General features: G+C 39.7%; 1 protein-coding gene across 2 annotated transcripts in view; it reads left to right on the forward strand.

Moving 5' to 3' along the window:
* The window catches only part of RRAGD (Ras related GTP binding D), a 31233-nt gene extending 14393 nt beyond the window's left edge, over window positions 1-16840 (forward strand). Inside the window, exons 2-7 of one of the 2 annotated variants that reach the window (XM_018554342.1) lie at window positions 1187-1482; window positions 5602-5801; window positions 6633-6747; window positions 10862-11019; window positions 11279-11421; window positions 16528-16840. In XM_018554342.1, the coding sequence (XP_018409844.1) occupies window positions 1187-1482; window positions 5602-5801; window positions 6633-6747; window positions 10862-11019; window positions 11279-11421; window positions 16528-16676 (1061 nt within the window). In that variant the 3' untranslated portion in view covers window positions 16677-16840. The remainder of the gene's footprint in view (window positions 1-1186; window positions 1483-5601; window positions 5802-6632; window positions 6748-10861; window positions 11020-11278; window positions 11422-16527) is intronic. The other variant, XM_018554343.1, reaches the window with a different exon arrangement.
* Window positions 16841-20069: the final 3229 nt, after the last annotated feature.

Here is a 20069-nt window from a genome sequence, read left to right on the forward strand (position 1 = left end):
TAGGAGGCCGCTGTCCTTTGTAAGGAGCACACAGAGCTCCTGGGATTCGTACATCTCTGTTTTAATGTACGATTTAGTTTTTATAAATATAAATAAAGGGATGCACAGATACCAGTTTTGCGAGTACGAGTACTGGTACTTGCCGAGTACTTACAAGTACGAGTACTGATACATTTTTGTTTATTGTCATGTGACAGTTTTTCTAAAACAATACAGACTAATGATTTCAGGACAGTGGTGGAGCGCCAGAGCCAGGTCCCAGCTGCAACCTCTGCAACCCTGGTAGTTCTCATGAAAATGCCAAGTATCTGCACTGGTACTCGAAAAGTATCTGTGCAACCCTAACATAAATACATCCAAACTGTCGCCAACACCAGTGCTTAAGAGTCCAAATACATTTATTTTTAGAAGAATACATCCAAAAGAGCAAGCCAATGCATTCCAGGGTTTCTAAGAGGGTTTCCTTCATCATGGTTCAATGTGGTGGTGAAAATTGAATAGAGTATGGCTGGAAGTTTGTACCCATCTTAGGGTGTTCTACTGTTTCTCTTATATTCTCCATGATAAAAAATAAATGACAAAACAGAGAGGTTTGTCTGAGAGACAAAAGAAACCATTGCTAATAATATAATTCTCCGACACCTACCAAACACTAATATGTGAACTTGTGTATGTAGATGGTGGATTTTACATTTTACTAGGGCTGGTAATGATTAAAATTTTTGTGTTCGATTAATCAAATTTTTTTAAAATCGATTAATCGATTAATTTTGATTACTTATAACGCACATACAGATCCAACTACATTGGCCTATACACATACAGCACAGCAATGAAGTAATAAAATGAACTAGGATCACACTAATCCAGCACGTTATTAATCTCACGTGCCCCACTCAATATGGCCGCCGCTTGAGTGGGGCAACTCAGAATAATAACGTGCTGGATTAGTGTGATCCTAGTTCATTTTATGACTTCATTGCTGTGCTGTATGTGTATAAGCCAATGCCTTGGCTGGCGCTCGTGCAGAAAGTTTCACAAAAATTTTAATAAATCAAAACATTTTTAGTCGATCAAAAAGATTAACGATTAATCGAGAAATTAATCGTTAATTTGCACAGCCCTACATTTTACATGTAAAATTTTATTTTAAATTTCATATAATATGTACTTCTTTTTTCTTCAGTTTTAGATTTCACAGATCCTTTCAGCACAGAAGTGAAGCCAAGAATCCTACTAATGGGATTGCGGCGAAGTGGCAAGTCTTCAATCCAAAAAGTGGTTTTTCATAAAATGTCTCCTAATGAGACTCTATTTTTAGAGAGCACAAACAAGATCTGCAGGGAGGATGTCTCAAATAGCTCATTTGTCAATTTCCAGATATGGGACTTCCCAGGACAAATTGATTTCTTTGATCCCACATTTGACTATGAAATGATATTTAGAGGAACTGGAGCGCTGATATTTGTCATTGATTCACAGGTGAATGGTTTTGATTTTCCGATGGTATCAATTGCAGAATATCAGGTTTTTTACTAAATGTGTACTATGCTTGATTGCTCATCAGTCATGAGTTCAGCCTGCTATTTTAAAGTAATGGGAGAGTAAAGTATGTTGCAAATACAACAGCATATACTAATGTACTGATATGTAATTTGTCTTTTCAGCTGTAGATGGCACTGTAGTGCAATGTTAGTCTCTGTGTGCATGCTTATCTATGATACACAGGATTTTTTTTTCTCTATGTTTTCTTCACAATGCCATATTCATACTTGGCTTAACAATATCAACTACCATGTAATCCAAAAGGCTGCCACACTCCATAGGTCAAAGCAGATAACTTCAAACTTTATTGTAATCCAATGCATACACTGCAAATAGGCTCCACCGACCAAACGAAACCACTTGTGCATTCCACAGATACAGCTTATTCATAGAAGTACTGGGGGAGAAGCAGTCAGGACTGCAACATACCTGCAGAACATACTACCATCAAAAATCATTGAAAGCACCACATTTGAAATGTGGCATGGATCGAAGCCTAGCCTAGGGGACATTAGAGTGTTTTGGATGTAAAGCTTGTGCCTATATTCCAAAGGAGAAGTGATTCAAGTTGGAGAACACAACCATAGAAGGTATTCTGTTGGGCTATAGTGAACAACATAAGGCATATAGAATCCTCCACCCAAAGACTGACAAAGTGACAATAAGTAGGAGCATTTATTTTGATGAGAACCCATCACCAGAAACCATGATCCCGGGGAGTTGTGAAGTGAATTTGCCCAGTAATCCAGCAAAATGAAGGCACACAGGAGTCAGAACAAAAGGTGGAACTCGCAATGGATAAGTCAAGTTCATGTTAAATTCTGCTGAACAAACTGAAATTAGAAGATCCACTCGGACAACAAAGGGAATACCACCCTGCAAACTGTCATATACTGCTGAGACACATAACGTACTGGAACCAACATTGTAGAAAAATTACCAAATCGCAAAGCCAATCAATGGAGAAAGGAAGCAGAAGAAGAAATGACTGTGGATGCCTATTACCAAAGGATCATTACAGTTTCCTTCGAGAGAAGCTAAACATCATATAGCAACGCATATGCTGTTGAGAAGGGATGTTGAAAATACAACAGCATATACTAATGTACTGATATGTAATTTGTCTTTTGATCTGTGGATGGCGCTGCACTGCAATGTTAATCTCTATGTCCATGCTTCTCTATGATACACAGGAAGTTTATTTTTTCTGTTTTTTTCACAATGCCTTATTCATACATGCAATATTATTCTAAGCAAGTAAAACTTAATTTAGCATTCCTCAAGATCTCAGTGCTTCATCTAAACATATAACCAACACAATATACTCTTCCCAATACTTAGTGCCAGCATGTGATACTGCAGGTATCTATCAATCTATAGAGTGATCACAAACCGCTACCTGCAGGGATTCCTCCCTCCCCTCTCTGTTCCTCCAGCGCTTACTGGAGGGACAGACAGGGGAGGGGGTGGGCACAGCTGGCTCTGGCTCTGGAGAGGCAGAGCCAGCTGTCAATCAGGCAGCAGGGTGAATCCTGACAATATTGTTGGGATCTTTCCCAGCTGCAGCGTAGCTCTAAAGTATCAGCATATAGCAGGCAATAGTCTGCTAAATGCTGAATTTGGGTCACAGGAGTACGTTAGTAAAAGTAATCCTTTGACCCAAAAAAAGGACTAAAGCCAAAAAAAAAGTTTCAGTTTAGTTCTCTCTGTTACTAAACCCAATTTAAAAAAAAAAGGATCTTATTTAATACCTTCACTTATAGTCCTTTTTGTCCCTTCTTATGGCAGCATCAGACAGCATATCCCGAAAAGTGCATTTAAATCTTCTCTGCCTCTACTTCCTTCAGAGCCGTAGCAAGCTACTTTTGCACCCGTGGCATGGGGAAAAAAACGTGCCCCCCCCCCCCAACGGGCATGTGATGTCACCCAGTCCGCTTTCGGGGAAATATTAGAGGTCTAAACAGCCCACTGATATTTCCCTTTTAAAATAGAAAAAGACATTGAGGACACAGAGCCAATCAATCTCTTTTCTGCAGACTGTTCTAAATGAATGGAAAGTACAGAGGCTTTTCAATCATTCAGAAAATATTTACTACCAACCAGTTTCTGAATGGAGAGGAGCCTCTGTACAGAGCGCTACTCCCCTTTGAGAGACTCATGAATGAACAGGAAGTGTTGTAAAGCACTTCCTGTTCATTTATAACTGGGGACACATAGTAATATGTGTCACCAGTTGTTTACAAACACTGGAGTGATCAGCTGATCACTCCAGTGTTTGCTCTGCACAGAGGATCGGTACATATCAATGATATGTACCGATCCACCGCCGCTCGGCCACACACAGAGGGGGGCTCAGCCTGCAGCTTTTCCTCTGGATCTCTGCTGCTCTCCCAGGCAGAGGGGATTCGAGGAGAAGTGAAGGAAGCACTCAAGCGGGGGGAGGGGGCCGCTGTCACAGCAGCATGGCTGAGCAGTGAGGAGAGATAGAGAGCCGCCGGCTGCCAGATCCTGGCCGAGCGGCTCTCTATCTCTCCTCACCACTCAGCCATGTTGCTGTGACAGCAGCTCCCTCCTCCGCCCCTTCACTTTTTCTTGCTCTCCTGCTGCATAAAGATTCGGGAAAGCAGCGGGGATCCAGGGGAGAAGCCCCACTTTTCCCTGCTTGCTGCGCCCCCGCCTCCCCCCCCTCACTCTCCTCACACACACACCTACGCCCGATCCAAGAGCCTTCCTTTATAAGGGAGGCTACATTTGTTCTTATGGTCCTATGGGGGAATGTAGCCACCCTCCTGGGTGCCCTCCCGAGATATACTACATACATTCCACCACAGCTACGCTACCGTATCTGCATTTTATTGGCGGTGTATTGTTGCAATTGGCCATTTGTTGCCCACATACAGTATATAACCTACTCCTTGTCGTGCCTCATTCCCTTACCCACAGTGTCAGGCTTATGGGCACATCCCTGAAATGATAGCAGAGGAGGAGCTAATACTATTCCACTGCAATCTGCTGTTTTGGCCGCCGTCTGAATAAAAACAAAAAAACAGCTAGCAGGAGCTGAATAGCTAGGGACCTGAAGGACTCCTTCAGGTTCACCTCTAATTGACAGCAGCAGTGGGCGTGTGCAATAGCCAGCCTGCTATTGGCTATTACAAATTGAAATAGCCAATAGCAGTCTAGCTATTCATTCCCATGCTGTCTGTTTTGTTTTTTTACTCTGACGGCGGCCGATGTCAGAGTAAAAAAAAAAACAGATAGCAGGGGATCCCTTAAAGGTTTACTCTGCAGAGTAAACCTTTCTGGGATAAAATCTTTCTCTCCCAGGTGTCAGGGAGCCGCTATCTTATAGTGGGAGACTCCTGGAATGTCCGGGAGAGTTGAGAGGTCTGCCTTCACATCAGAGCCCCCACTTTCACATCAGAATCCCCACTTTCACATCAGAATCCCCCCTTTCACATCAGAGTCCCCTTTAAATTAGGAGCTCCCTTCTTTCACATAAGAGTCCCCCTACCCTTACTCTAGGAGCCCCCTTTACATTACACATCTGGCCAACCTGCACCATGGAAAAACATGACACTGTACAAAAATTTCAATGCACACTGGTTAAATAACTGATCATTTTTCCCTGCATTTAGATGTTTCTGTGTTTAAACACATTCACATGCGTTTAGCTGAGTCTACACACGTTTACATCCTTTTTGTTGTGTTTGGCAGTGTAAAATCAGGTTAAATTATCTTTTTTTTGTCAATACTGCCAGAATGAATGCACCTAGATGCTGCAAAATGTCTAGGTGTGCATTCAGCAATAGCAAAGCATTACATGCTTCCAGCTGTATTCAGAAATGAGGTTGAAATGCTCCAGGACTCATTCATTTTAATTCCAGTGCATGGGGCCTAAAGTGTAAATTACATGCGCTGCTAGATTAAGGTGTAAATATTGAATACTTTAGATACCTACCTAATTAACAGAGATTTAATAGTCTACATGGATAATTGTTTGCAGTGATAATATTTGTAACACTCTCTTTTTTTCTGTTTTATGATGATACCCAGGATGATTATATGGAAGCTCTCGCTAGATTACACCTTACCGTCACTAGCGCTTACAAAGTGAACCCTGACATTAACTTTGAGGTTTTTATTCATAAAGTTGATGGATTGTCAGATGATCACAAAATAGAGACTCAAAGAGATATCCACCAGAGAGCAAATGATGATCTTAGTGATGCTGGGCTAGAGAAGATCCATCTCAGGTACAACACTGTATATACAATGTATATCTTCATCAGTTATATATTTTGCAAACAAGATCCAACTTTGTTAAAAAAAAGTCAGTCTTTCATCTGCAAGGCCTCATTCACACTATGCGATTAACATTTTTTGACAGATTTAAAACATTACAGCAGCTATAGCTTACATGAACAGTTCATTTTTAATAACATTAAATTACAAAATGGCTTGTGCGACAATTACAGTATGTATGCTATATTCATTTTATAAAGGGTTTTTTAATTGTTAAAGTGGCGTTCCCCATTAACAAATGTTCAAAATTCAGTTTTTAACATTCGATTTTGGAACTAATGGAGTTTCCTGCCAAAAAATCACATTCCCCGTTAGAATTTCCATAGCATACCTTAGTTTTAACCCCCATTAACTATTGCAAAATTGAACAAACTTTTTTTTCTGGTGTTTGGCCAGCTTTACACTTATAGTGTCTGTCATTTCGCTAAATTACGATAGCCTGGCCAATGTACCTGCAGATGTGCATGAACCATTTGTCTTTGCTTGGTAAGAGTTTTCTATGGACCCAAAGCTCTCAACACTGGAACTGACAAACAATGGCTGTTATTTCTGAACTTTGCGCTGACTCAACTTTTGTACCTGGAGATGTGCAAGCACCTTCCATATTAGCTTGGGAAATGGGGTGTACTTTGGCATTGTTGCTGTGGTTGTTATAGGACCTCGTCCCAGCACTGAAAGCATTATTCTATTTTCTCACAGTAAAAAGATCACACATTTTAATGGATGATATTTCATGTTTTGTTTTATATTTATACTGTGTTTTTTGTTTTCTTTTTTTGCAGCTTTTATCTTACTAGTATATATGACCATTCGATCTTTGAAGCTTTCAGTAAAGTTGTTCAAAAACTCATCCCACAGCTTCCGACATTAGAGAACTTGCTGAACATTTTTATATCTGTAAGTCAGCTTTTATGTGTTCAAAGGATAAAACGATTTTTATAGTACATAGTCAGGTTGAAAAAAGACATTGAATTCAACCTATAGAGTTAAGAAAAAGAAAAATACAGAAAGCTATGCCCACAGTTACCAACTGTTGAAGGCAACCCCTCCCCTATAAAGCATGGTTTAATTTGGTCCAACAGGGGAAAAAAATTCCTTCCTGATCCCGTAAGTCAAAGTAAGCGTTGAAGTATTTTGTTTCTGAAAAATGATCCTTTAATATTTAAGGTCAGTAGGCCACATAACTGTTTTAAGAGAAATGTTCTTGTCACCTACTGTTGTATTTTAAGTAAATACACATTCTAAATGGAATCTATGTTATTCTAAAATGTACGACTTTTGTTTCTGGAAAATATTCCTTATATATTTTAATAGGTCAATAGGCCACATAAATGTTTTAAGGGAAATATTTATGTCGCCTAATGTCACATTTTCAGCAAATACACATTTTGCATTAGTCTAACATTTACCTGGAAGTAATAGTTAATGAGATTTTATTTGCTGTTTCATATTTTGATTCATATTTTAATTACTGTTTTTCATATTCAGATAATCTTTTAATAGGAATGAGAGAACATGGGCTGGTTTGGTTTGAGCTGGGTGCAGTAAACACAGAGGGAAGTCCAAATGTAGCCCCAAACCCTGTTGAAATCTATTGAGGCAAAACTAGCTATTGTTTCTGGTCTTTTTCAAGCCTTATAGGCAAGCTATTGTTGATAAAAGGGCAGGGAGAGCTGGGCAGTGCCACAAGTGACATGTGTACCAATGCACATTCTTGCTTTTTTTTTTTAAATAGGAGAGGTTTTTACCCTACACAGTTTTTTAAATGTGTACTGTCCATTTAGTAGAAAACTGGGGAAAAAACTGCATGCAGCCTCCCTTTAAAATTCCAACCAGTCCCTTATCCAGGCATGCAGCCTGAGTAACCAGGATATTGAGGGCAGCAAGATCATGGCCCCCTCTTCCTGAATCAGATTACGAAAAGGCCCCCAATATTAAGGGACAACGGCCTGTTTGTGAGGGCCTTATAAAGAAATCTGGAATCCCCTTTTATAAAAAGGGGACCCCCAGATACCTGCCCCATTACCCATTCCCACAAAAAGATAAAAGTGAATAAACACATCTGCATCATGAAAAAGTCCTTACTTAGGAAAAAACTAAATGTAAATAATGTCCTGCAATGTAAATCCACGTCATCCAGCGATGTAAATCTGTCATTAATCACAGCGTCCAACAATGTAAATTATTATGATTATTATTAGGGATGCACCGATACCAAGTACTGTACTCGGTACAAGTACATGTACAGATACTTTTCGAGCTCCAAGACTAGACTAGAGAAAAATTCAAAAGTTAGGAGGCAGCTGTCATTTGTAAGGCGCACACGGAGCTCCTGGGCTTTGTACATCTCTGTTTAATGTATGATTTAGTTTTTATAGATATAAATAAAGGGATGCACCGATACCAGTTTTGCAAGTACAAGTACTGGTACTTGCCCAACTACTTACAAGTACGAGTACATTTTTGTTTATTGTCATGTGACAGTTTTTCTAAAACAATATCGACTTATGATTTCAGGACAGTGGTGGAGTGCCAGAGCCAGGTCCCAGCTGCAAACGTGAAAATGCCAAGTATCAGCACTGGTATCTGAAAAGTATCGGTGCATCCTTAATTATTATTATTGTCAATCATGATGGCCCACCACCCAATAATGTTTCCACTAAATGACAGATCCCAACCGCTGTGGTACTGTAAACATAGTGGCAGGGATCCTGGGTGATGTCATTGACGAAATATGGTCAAGGGGGGGGAATCCTTGAGGGGAGCAGAGACTGACAGTCACCACTTTCTGCAGGAAGAAGACCGTGAGCTGAGTTATCAGCGGCTACATGATCACTCAGCTCTCATTCTATAGAGCATGTGACAGCTGCAGTGTTATATGCTTCTCAAAGTATTGGGAAGAGTAAATTTTTCTCTCCCAATACTTATCCTTTAATAATAACCAGCTACTAAGCACGTGCCTAACACTTTTTTTTTTCCAGCTAGCTCCATCAACAAAAGTCGATTGAAAAAATTTACTTTTGTCGAGCTGGGTGCTGGTGACAGAGCCACATACAGCTTGAATTCCAGCCAATTTGGGCAGCTTTAGTCACTGAGTGATGAACACTGGAGTTATTTCTTTCATTGGACATGTCAGAAACTAAATTTGTAGTGGGCAGGAGATGAGCAATTGAAAAGCAGACACCCAGCTGGAATTTCTGCAGAAAAAGTACTGTTATTTGTTAGCCCAAATACTACTTATACAGATAAAACCTAGTCACCTATCATTGAAATATTTTTTCACTGAACCCATTGCTTTAGAAATCTATATTCTAAACGCTGTTAGGATTGTAACCCGAAAATGGCTCACCGTGCTAGAACATTTCTGTGACTAATAGAACAGATTTTTGTTTTTTTTGCCCTCATCATTGCTTGTTTCTTTAACTGTCCCTTACCATAATCAGTACTCACCTTTGCATTGGTTGTAAAAACTGCTGTTTATGGCCAGTCTTATACAGAAGAAATAATAAGATGAGAAGGCAATTAAAATGATTGTTATCGATATACATGGCAGGCATTCCTGACAAGAAAAAGCTTAACTACTGCATTATAGTCTCTGACGGCAGGTTGCTATGGAGAGGCTCTTCTCTCGGGCACAGTGACTGACAGCAGAAATCTGTTCAGTGGGCATATTTATACAATGACAAGTTTAGGTACAGCCAGCTCGCTTTGGTTTTTCTGCCTTTGGAAGACATTCCAAAAGCAGACAAAAGTGAAAAAAACACATATATGATGCAGTCTGTTGCTAGCATTTACATAACATTAGTTTTTGTTTTTTCTAAGTAGCCACCAACATTTTGTTACCTGTTGATCCTGCCAGTAGATTTGTCCTTTTTACACTTCCCTCAAGGCTAAAGTCACATGAGTGTCTCTGCTGCTAGTGACACATTGGCAGCAGTCACGTGGGAGAGCCTTTCACTTACCTCTGTGGAATCACTTCATTTCTGGTACAAAATCTCGCTCTCCATTCCATAGAGAGTGGAAGGCAGTCTCTTAGGAGCTGATTTATAATTGTTGCACCCAGTGAATAGCTAGGTGAATACGGTTCGCACGACATTCCCGAAACTACAAGGAGTACAGGAATTTCATCTAGTGGTGGGAATGCCATGCAAGTGGCATTTGCCCAGTGTTACGCTGGGCAGGGCCGTCTTTAATACTGATTGGACCCTGGGCAAACAATTTCTTGGGGCCCCCCCGACCCTAACAGCAGCATACAAAGAGGTGGGGGCAACACCAGTGGCGGACCTAAGGAACAAAGGACCTTGGTGCAAGATTTTTTTTGGGCCCCCCCCCCCCGAAAAAAAAATTTCGGCCAATATGTTTTGGCGGGCAATATATGGTGCAGCCCTAATATTTACAGCAATGCAGAATGACACAGGCTATAGAGGACTACACATCCCAGCAATACTTTATTTAACAATAACATTTCTGTATAAAGAACTGCTGAGATTTGTAGTTCTCTATAGGGGGTGCCATTCTGCATTGCTGCAACAGTACTTTATACAACATTAGGCTACAAATAATATCAGTATCCGGCGGCTGGCGGGCCCCCCATCTCTGTAGCAACCATTAAGACTGCAGCACTTCTTACCGTATTGTGCTGCTGCCTTTGTCTCCCACTAGGTGGGACATCACGTTGCCATGGAAAAAGACCAATGTGACAACGTGCACGCAACGGTCCAAAACCAGGTGAGTGCAATGGAAAAATAGCCACACTGTAGCTTGTAGCTTTTAAAAAAAGGAGAGGACAGGTTGCAGCCCTGGTTTTGGAATAAGGATATCTCAGATGTGCTCTGGATATATGGAATGCTATTATCAGCATAAAGGTAATACGTACATTTATTATGCTTTATGTCATAGTTCTCAACATCCGAAATTCCAAATTAAGCTCTATGTAATGCACCCTAGAACAGTAATAATCTAATTTTATTTATGCATAGTTGATTGCAATATCTGTCATTTTTTATTGCAGAATTCCGGAATAGAGAAAGCATTCCTTTTTGATGTAGTCAGTAAAATCTACATAGCAACAGACAGCACTCCTGTGGACATGCAAACCTATGAGCTGTGCTGCGACATGATCGACGTGGTCATTGATATTTCTTGCATCTATGGGTATGGCAGTAAAATGTGGATTTCACTGGTAATGTAGATTTCAAAGGTATATACACTTTAGGTATATAGTATATATTAATGAATCAAAATATGACAAATCTACAATATTTGTAAAGAAACAGAAATAGAAGGGAATGGAAAATAAATTATGCTTTCGTTTGGACAACAAAGGTTCCTTCTTACCTTACATTTTATGTAAGCTATATGTTCTATAGATTGGGTTTTAAAGTAGTCCTTAATGGTACTGTTTTTTTTTGTTTTTTTTTTCTAACAGGTTAAAAGGAGCAGGCACCCCATATGACAAAGAGTCTCTGGCAATCATAAAGCTAAACAACACAACAGTTTTGTATCTAAAGGAAGTTACAAAATTTCTAGCTCTTGTGTGTTTTGTCAGAGAAGAAAGTTTTGAAAGAAAAGGTAATAATCATTTTTCAAGATTTTTTTAAAGCATTTTTTAAGATTTATAGCAATCAGAGGCAGAACAAAACTAAGGTACAAGGGTCAGTTTCATCCATGCAACTATGATACTTAATCTAGCCCAATACAAAAGCAAAACAGGCTGTCCCAAGAACAGCTTATTTCACTCAGGGGTATAGGTATAGGCAATTAAGATAATGATTGATAACACTGGTACAAAAGGAAGCTAAACCTGGGGTGTAGGGCTACACGCTACTGAGCCATTTTACTACTCATTGGTAGTCACCTCACATGCAGCATGTTGAAATCAATGTGATTTTAACAAGATGACTAGTTAAACCAGTAGAGATTTAATCACCAATGTATCCCCAGCCTTAGGTGATTTTAATCTCTTGCTACTGAGATATTAACCACTTTCTGGCAGTCACCTGAGTGACTGCTTTTGTTGACTTCCTTGTACTCTAGTTGCATGAATGTCCGTGGCTTTATAACTTAGAGACATTGACCTAGAACAACCATGCAGATCAGACAAAGCCAATTTGATGCCAGTTGACTTAATCTGCTTACATGTTCCAAGTCTGTAACTTATTCTGCTTAGCAGTGCTTTCTAAGTCTGTAATTTATAAAGCACTGCCATTGGATAAGCATGACAGCCAGGGAGCTAGTATTCTCCAGAATGTGAGCAATAGCAGCCTCTGTACTTTCTCAATAGAGGTTACCTGTGGGAATTATGGATAGAGACATGCAGAATATGCAGATAGAGGGAAAAGGATTAGTCACCAGTGTTGCCTTCGATCTCCCTGCAGCTGATCTTTCCCCCATTTCTAACATATGCCTTATTCTGTGCTATGAAGTTGATTGTCCTGACACTAGCTGAAATATTTTTCAGGAGGAATTCAAGACAAGGGGTGTATATTTTCAAGGTACTGAAAGACACAATCAACATTTCTAAATATTCCCTATAACACAGCAACTCTTTACCTTTTGAGTTCATTTTAATCAGGGGAAAAAGTGTAATCCTAGGAAAATATATATTTTTTCCAATACCCACAAGTGAAATAAATTACCTTTGTTGCTGGTCACTACAGTCAGCACTCTTCTTCTGGCGCTGCAACTGACAGTTCTGGTTCCTATACAGTGCAGAGAGCATGCTGTTCACACTTTCCTTCCTCTCCCCTTATCTATTCACTAAAAGCCTTGTACTTGTTTCACAGAATACAAACCATTACCTGCCCCTCCTCTTTACTTGTCCAGTTACAGAATTCCTTGTTTTCATTACACAGAATACTGGGCATTTTGTGCATGGATGAGGGGAGAGGAAGAAGAGAATAAATGACATGATCCCTTCACTGTATAAGAGCCAGAATTGTCAGTCACTGTGTCGGAAGAAGAGTGGTGAATGTAGTGTCCAGGATAAAAGAAACTAAAGCTGGGTATTGTTGAATATGATATTTGATGTCATATTTTTATGTCATATTCATATTCTTGTTCTTAGGGTGAAAAGTTTAAAAAAGGAAAAATAGCTTCCGTTCTTGCTTGAAACTCATAAATGTGTTTAATTACAAAAATACAAATGATTACAAAATAATAGCATAAAACTAAAGTATAGAAATATGTAGATGTATTAATAAGTTCTTGTGTTTAAAATGTTAGTCTCATGTCTGTGTGTCTGTGTGTCCCTCCATGACCGCGTGTGTCCGAGTGTGTGTCCAGCAAGTCAGCGTGTGTGTCAGTGTGAGTCCTTTGTGCTCCAGCCCCCCCCCCCTCCTCTCCGGCCATCTAGGTCCAAGTGTAATCTGAAACTTTAGACAAACCATAAGGTTTCAAGGGGGATGGGAATAGAGGATTCTTGTGTTGAATGCAATAATACATTCTAATAAACTATATAATGTTACAAATACCAATATTTATACATAATACAATGTTCTTTCTTATATGAATAACTTTATCAAGAAATATTGCAATAAAGAGATATAATACATACTTTGTAAACACTTCATAAACTTTGATTTAGAATATTTCACAGTCTTTCTTGATAATAAGGAATGTGGGAGGTTCTACGCATTTCTGCTTTATCAGTAACAGATGTATAGCAAATACAACCTGAACCACAGACTCTAATCTCATTGCGTATATTCCCATACTGAACAAATGTATATATAGAAAATCAATCATCACTTATGTTCAACACATGCATACATAATCCCTATATGAATAATACCCTTTAACAGGTATACACTGGTATTTTTTTGAATTAACCTTCATACCAAAAATCCCAATAGAACATTTGATAATGCCGTCAGACACTTGGCAATTTTGTTTGAAATTTCCTTTGAACTTAACATTCAATTTTGGAAAGAATGGAGTTTCCTTAATTAAATCCACATTCATGGAATTTTGTTTGTTCGACAAAAGATTTCCTTCCTGCTCTTTTGATTTTTCATAATTACGGTCGAAATGGATTGTAGAGTTGACCCCATTAACTATTAGAAAGACAGAATAGTTAACTTATTTCATTTGTGGCTACTGCAAAAACAAATGTTTCTCCTCTTCCCTTTTATGGTATACTTTCTTTTTTTGTTTTAAACTAAATTAACCCTTTCGCTGCCAACGAAGGATGATGCCATATTTTGCTGGCAGCGAGCCCCTGTAAACAGGCTCCCGACAGCTACTCTGTTCACATGTGTAAAGCAGACTGTGGGCTTCACACTGGAAGTGATTCAGGCAGCTGAGCTGCTGCAAGATCGCTTCCGTGGGCTGGTGAAGAGTGCCCCCCCCCTGCCGACAACCCTGCCCTGCTTTCTGGGCTCCGCCACCCCTTCTGCAGGCCTGGAATCTGCATCACAGGTGTCAGCGGGAACCAGGAAGAGAGAGACCGGCAAACATCCATCTCCTCCCCGCTGAACTGAGCCGGAAGCAACGCTGATTACATAACTTACGGTTTATCAGTTAGAGAAAGCAGGGAAGAAACTATTCAACTGCAATCTGCACTTGAATAGCTTATTTGAAGTGCAAAGGTGACACTAGACCCCTAATGTCACCTTAAAGAAAACCTGTCACCATGAATATGTTATCACATAGAGGGCTTGTGAGCCTCCCATGTGATAGCAATGAAGTTAAGTTAAAAAAAAGTTTTAAAAAAGGCAAATAAAATATAAAGGAAATAAATGTAAAAATACCAAAATAATAGTCCCCCGCCCCGCGAACACACCCATACTAACCAGTGGCGTAACAATCGCCATAGCGACCAAGGCGGTCGCTATGGGGCCCTGGCACAGGCATGTGGGGGTGCTGGCTGTCACAGACACAGCTCAGCAGCGGCCACGGCGCATTTCCCCTCATAGCCGCTGCGGAGCTGTGCCAGTGACAGCTGGCAGATGAGGGCGGTGTTCGGAATGGAGGAGGCGGGGCCCGCCTCCTCTTACATGACTGGCCAGCGACCTAAGAGCAGGTGGGGCCAGTGATGTAAGAGAAGGCGGGGCCCGTCGATAGCAGAGGAGGAGAAGGGGTCCTGGGGCCGAAGCCAGCCGAAGGATCGGCCGAAGCTACGGCCAGATCCTTCGGCAGCTTTGTGAATAGACCCCAAAATTTTGCTATGGGGCCCTGTGATTTCTAGTTACGCCCCTGATACGAAATGTAAACATGTGTCGGGTACGCCTATGTACCAAAACGATGATTATGCTATACATGTTAGATCTCGCCGAGTGAGAGAAATAATTCTAGGGCCAATATTTATGGTCAACTCTAAACTGATGACCTGTACAGGCTTTTAAAGCGTCCCTTTATGGACAACTTGTGGTTCTGTTTTTTGTCACCCAATTTTGAAGCTTTGTATGTTGGGTATCTAGTTACTCGACACAACCTCATCTTTTATATTTCACAAAAAATGGGTAATATATTGTGTTTTTGTGCACTAAAGTTAACTTAAGTGTCACTGTTACTAAATTTGGGGTTTTAGAAAGAGTTGTGGTAATATCATGCAATCTAAAAATTTGCAACTGCTGCCATTTTATTCTACAGAGTCTCTACTTCTGGGTTTTAAGTAATTTTCAGGCCTAAAATGTGGATTACAACACGTGTGCAAAAAACGCCCTGGCAGCGAAAGAGTTAATACTAGAACATTATACAGAATGATAGAGTACAACAGATTTGTGCTGTGAGATTTTGCTCTGAAAAACACTAGTGTGTACTTATGAATATTTTCTATTAATATGTGCATCTCCAAGTGACAAATTCCACTAATGAATGTGTAAACAGATGAAACCATTGAAATGCAAATAATCTGCATTTTATGACAGCACGCTCAGTGAGCTAAGCCAGATCAAAGCCTTACATGTGAGCCATCAGATTCTCCAAGATAAAGCCTACAACTAAAGGGATGTTTATGCCATTTCAAAGATGCCTGGATCCCTTTCTATAACAGTTCAAGCTGTATAAAAGCTACATAACAAATTAAACAAGACATAAGTGACAGACTGTTTTGCTCTTTATTCCACATGCTTTCATCTTTTAACTCATACTTGGAAAAGTGAATCATTGTTCACAAACTTTTACATTGTAGGTATTTTTACAACTTGGGTTGATTTATTAAAGGCAATAAGCTGTTCACTTTGCAAGAAATGTGTACTTTGCAAGAAAATTTTCCCTTAGCTTAGTGAATGTGGTGAGTTTTCACTTTCCAAAAAAAATACCTAATCATGAGCAATAAAAATAAAAAAAATAATTTTCACTTACACACGATTGGATGATGGAAGTTCACCTCATTCACTAAGCTAAGGGAAAATTAACTTGCAAAGTGGAAAGTTTATCAGGAACCGGTTGAAATTTGTACCATGTGTACCCAGCTTAAGCCCTGAAAGGCTGATTAGGGGGTCTTAGAAGTACATACGGAAGTTGGGTGTTTGGCAAGGGTGCACGGCCTGGGTTTGGATCAGAAAAAGGCACAGAAACAAGATTATATGCAGTAAAAAAAGACCACAGAATTATTTATATAACAATACTGGTGTTAGTTTGATGCATATTGCTTGGTATATATAGCCTTTAGAATCTGCAACACTGTACTGTATTTAATGCTCAAAATACTTACGGTTTTATGTCTATGTACAGGTTTAATAGATTACAATTTCCATTGCTTCCGTAAAGCTATTCAAGAAGTCTTTGAGGTGAGAGTGAAAGTGCTAAGATCTCGCAAACACTTGAGTCAAATAAGAAAGAGCAGAATTAGTCCCAATGGTACCTCAAGACTTCCAGTCTAGGAGTGAAGACATCCTGAATGCTGCTATCAAGTCAGGAAACCACCTTTGGGATAGACACATTACACCAACAAATAAGACTTATGTTTGACAAATGAAATGATTCTTTACTTATTTCCCCGTATCCTACCCAAGAGATGTGGTGCTGCATGAAATCTACCACCAGCTTCAGCCCAAACGTTTTTTCTTTAATTCTGGAAATTATTGGGAAAAGTTAGAACCTCTCTGTATGGCTATCCTTATTGCTTCCCGTCAAATTAGCAAAGCAGGAAGTGAGTCTAAATGATCACAATGACAGCAAAAAGTTTTGCTTGTTTTGCTTAAATTATCACAATGGGTACACAAATAGCAGTAAAAATCTGGCATGGGTTTTACCCTTCCCCACTGTGGATTACATTTTGTCATGCACTTCTGGTTCCTATTGGACAATACCTGTTTTTCTATATTTCCATTAATTATGAGAATAAGGGAAAACAGGAAACCAGGAGTATTGAGAAGTGCTTGGTGCTTCTCTCTAAATTTTCCAGAATGGGTGCAAAACCGTTGACCCCCCGCACTGTAAAACCATGTGATCAGCACCTTAGTTGACCAGTGACAATCTGCACTGTATTATTTAGAATATAACAAGAGTTAATCATTACATTCATTATAAAAGAGAGAAAGACACTGTGACACAATGAAAGCTCATTAGTCATGGTTAAGTATGTTTTTATACATACAAGCTTATTTTTTTCACATAGCAGTGAATGCAGTAGCCCATAGCAGCCAATTAGTTTTCAGATGATACATGATAATTGCTTGCTATGGGATAACACATTGTAGCTGTTTTAATCATGCCTGCTAGTGATCAGTACATCAACAGCACAGTTCTCTAACACTATTTTACTGCTAAACCATTATTTTGTAGTTTAGATTTTTATAATGTAAATGTACATGGTATTTTTGCACAGAAGAGGTATATGGATGCACTTTTTATACTACTTATGCAACTGAAATGTATGTGCTAGTTCATCATCTTATGATGCCACATCTAATCAGAAAGCAAATAATATATGAAATCTTTGCTAACAGCACTTAACAAAGTTAATCAAATTTATTTCACTAAGAGATTATTTATGTGGAGAATACATATTTAATAATATTTAAAGGGACTCTTTTATAACAAAAAAACAAGACATGACCTTTGATATGGCATACATTTAGGAATTTGGTGAATCACAGCGTGCTAAATAACAGGATCCAAAATGAAATAAGTGATAAGGACATTTACTAAATGATTTCCACTCCAGGAAGTTTTCTGCTTTATAATTATTCAACCAATGTGAATGCGCAGAATGTGTGGCAGAAAGGGGGAAGTTAATGATTTCCACTGAAAAATATTTCATATTGTTTTGGTAAAAAGTGATAGGAGCAACCTATGAGTAACTAATACTACATGCTGCAGACCTGTTGTGAGGTTCCAGATCCATGGCTCCTTCAGGAATGTCTGCATGTCCCTAAACAGGCTGCATTCAGTCATGGAGTCAAGATTTCCCAGTGATGTCAATAAGGCCTGTGCAGTATGTGCAGAAACCAAAGAGCTAGAGGAGAAGATTCCTAGAGGAACATAATACTGCTTGATCTAGCCACCCATTGGCCAGAGTCACAAACTTTGATACATACAAACTGCAAAGTAAAGTAACATATAAAGCAATGTTATCAAATTTGATAATAATTGTAGTTTCTTCAGAAGAACAATGTCCTGTGTCGTTAACTTTTGTTTTTTAAACATATGTTACTGGAAGAAGTAAGCAAAATTAAGGTATGCTGGTATCCCTAGGCTCTATTCACACAGGAGCGGTTGTCCGCATGTATTCGGCCATACGAATACGCACGGAACAGCTCTAAACATAAAAAACAATGCACTTTTATGTGCACTGTTCAGACTTTTGCGGCAGTACAAAACCGCACGTCCCGCAAAATAGTACAAACGCGATTTCATGGCCAGATTCCGCACGTAATAATAGCCACAAATGAGTGGGATTCATGCAGTTGTAAAGATTTTAGCATTTGCGTGCTGTGTGGTCTTCCGCACGGAAAACCGCGTGGGAAACGCAAATGCTATATGTGAATGGAGGCTAACTTGCTGTTCAATTTCACTGAAGAGTGAACAGGGTAGTTGCCCTACTAAACAAAGTGCAAAAATAACAGGTCTCTTGGCAGAATCAACAGGGCCCTCCTTACCATCTTGTCTTGAATTGTATTGTGATTGTAATGTCTTCCTTATATTGTTAAATGCAGCGCAAACTGTTGGCGCTATATAAATCCTGTATAATAATAATGTAAAAGAGGGTACTAAGAAAACCAGTCCTATTGACACACTGGGGGTGATTTACTAACCTAAACACACACACGCACCAGGTGCGTGTGCATTTTTACACAGCAAAATGTATTTATCAACCAAACACGAGCAACGTGTCACATTTTCACGCCTTTATGGCGCGGTTTTATGTATTTACGTACGTGCGCGTCATGTAGCATGCGCCATAGGCTACACACCGCTCTAATAGCGGCATGCAAGTCTCTAAAAGCATATTTCCACTAATGCCATATAAGGAAAAATCATGCACATGATGCATATATAATGCTGCTTCACAGTTTAGACAAAAATGGTTAGCTCATGCATTTACATTCCTGCATTCATCAACGCAAGCAACACAACGTAGAGCTAATTTACACAACATCACCTTGCAATTCATGTGTACACACTACAAAGGTGTGGGTGTGTACACACTACAAAGGTGTCTAGATTCCACCAATAGATCATGCTGGGAGGGAACACACTACAGAGGTGTATACTTGTTTGTGGCGTGTTTATAAGGTTAGTAAATCAACCCCACTGTATTACATATGTCAATTTGTTTCATTGTCATATGCCATTTTTCATTTGGTCCATAGTTCTACCCTAAAAAAGAACAATAGGGTAAGTGTTTTTCCCCATAGTTCTCTTTATGGTCACGGGAGAACATATACTAAACTCCTCCCGTGACCAAAAGCTCAGTATATAGCAGGCTATTGCTCGCTATATACTGAGAGTGCCGCAGCCGGGACGGATCCCAACAATACTGTCTAGATCCAACCAGCTGCATGAGTGGCAGCTGGCTCTGCCTATCTAGTGGCAGAGACAGCTGTGCCCGCCCCCTCCCTCGTCCATTCCTCCACTCAGTGCTGGAGGATCGGAGAGGGGATGGGGGGGGGGAATCCCTGTGAGGAGCGGTGACTGACAGTCTCAGCTCACTGCAGAGAGATGATCGGAAATTGAGTGAGCGACAGCATGTGTTCGCTCACTTCCCGATCTTAGAGCCGACCTGTGACAGCTTCTTTGTCACAGGTCGGCTCTAACTATGGGGATGAGTG

This window comes from Nanorana parkeri, unplaced genomic scaffold (assembly GCF_000935625.1).
Source record: "Nanorana parkeri isolate BGI_ZX_2015 unplaced genomic scaffold, ASM93562v1 scaffold154, whole genome shotgun sequence".
In the NCBI taxonomy this organism is placed as follows: Eukaryota; Metazoa; Chordata; class Amphibia; order Anura; family Dicroglossidae; genus Nanorana; species Nanorana parkeri.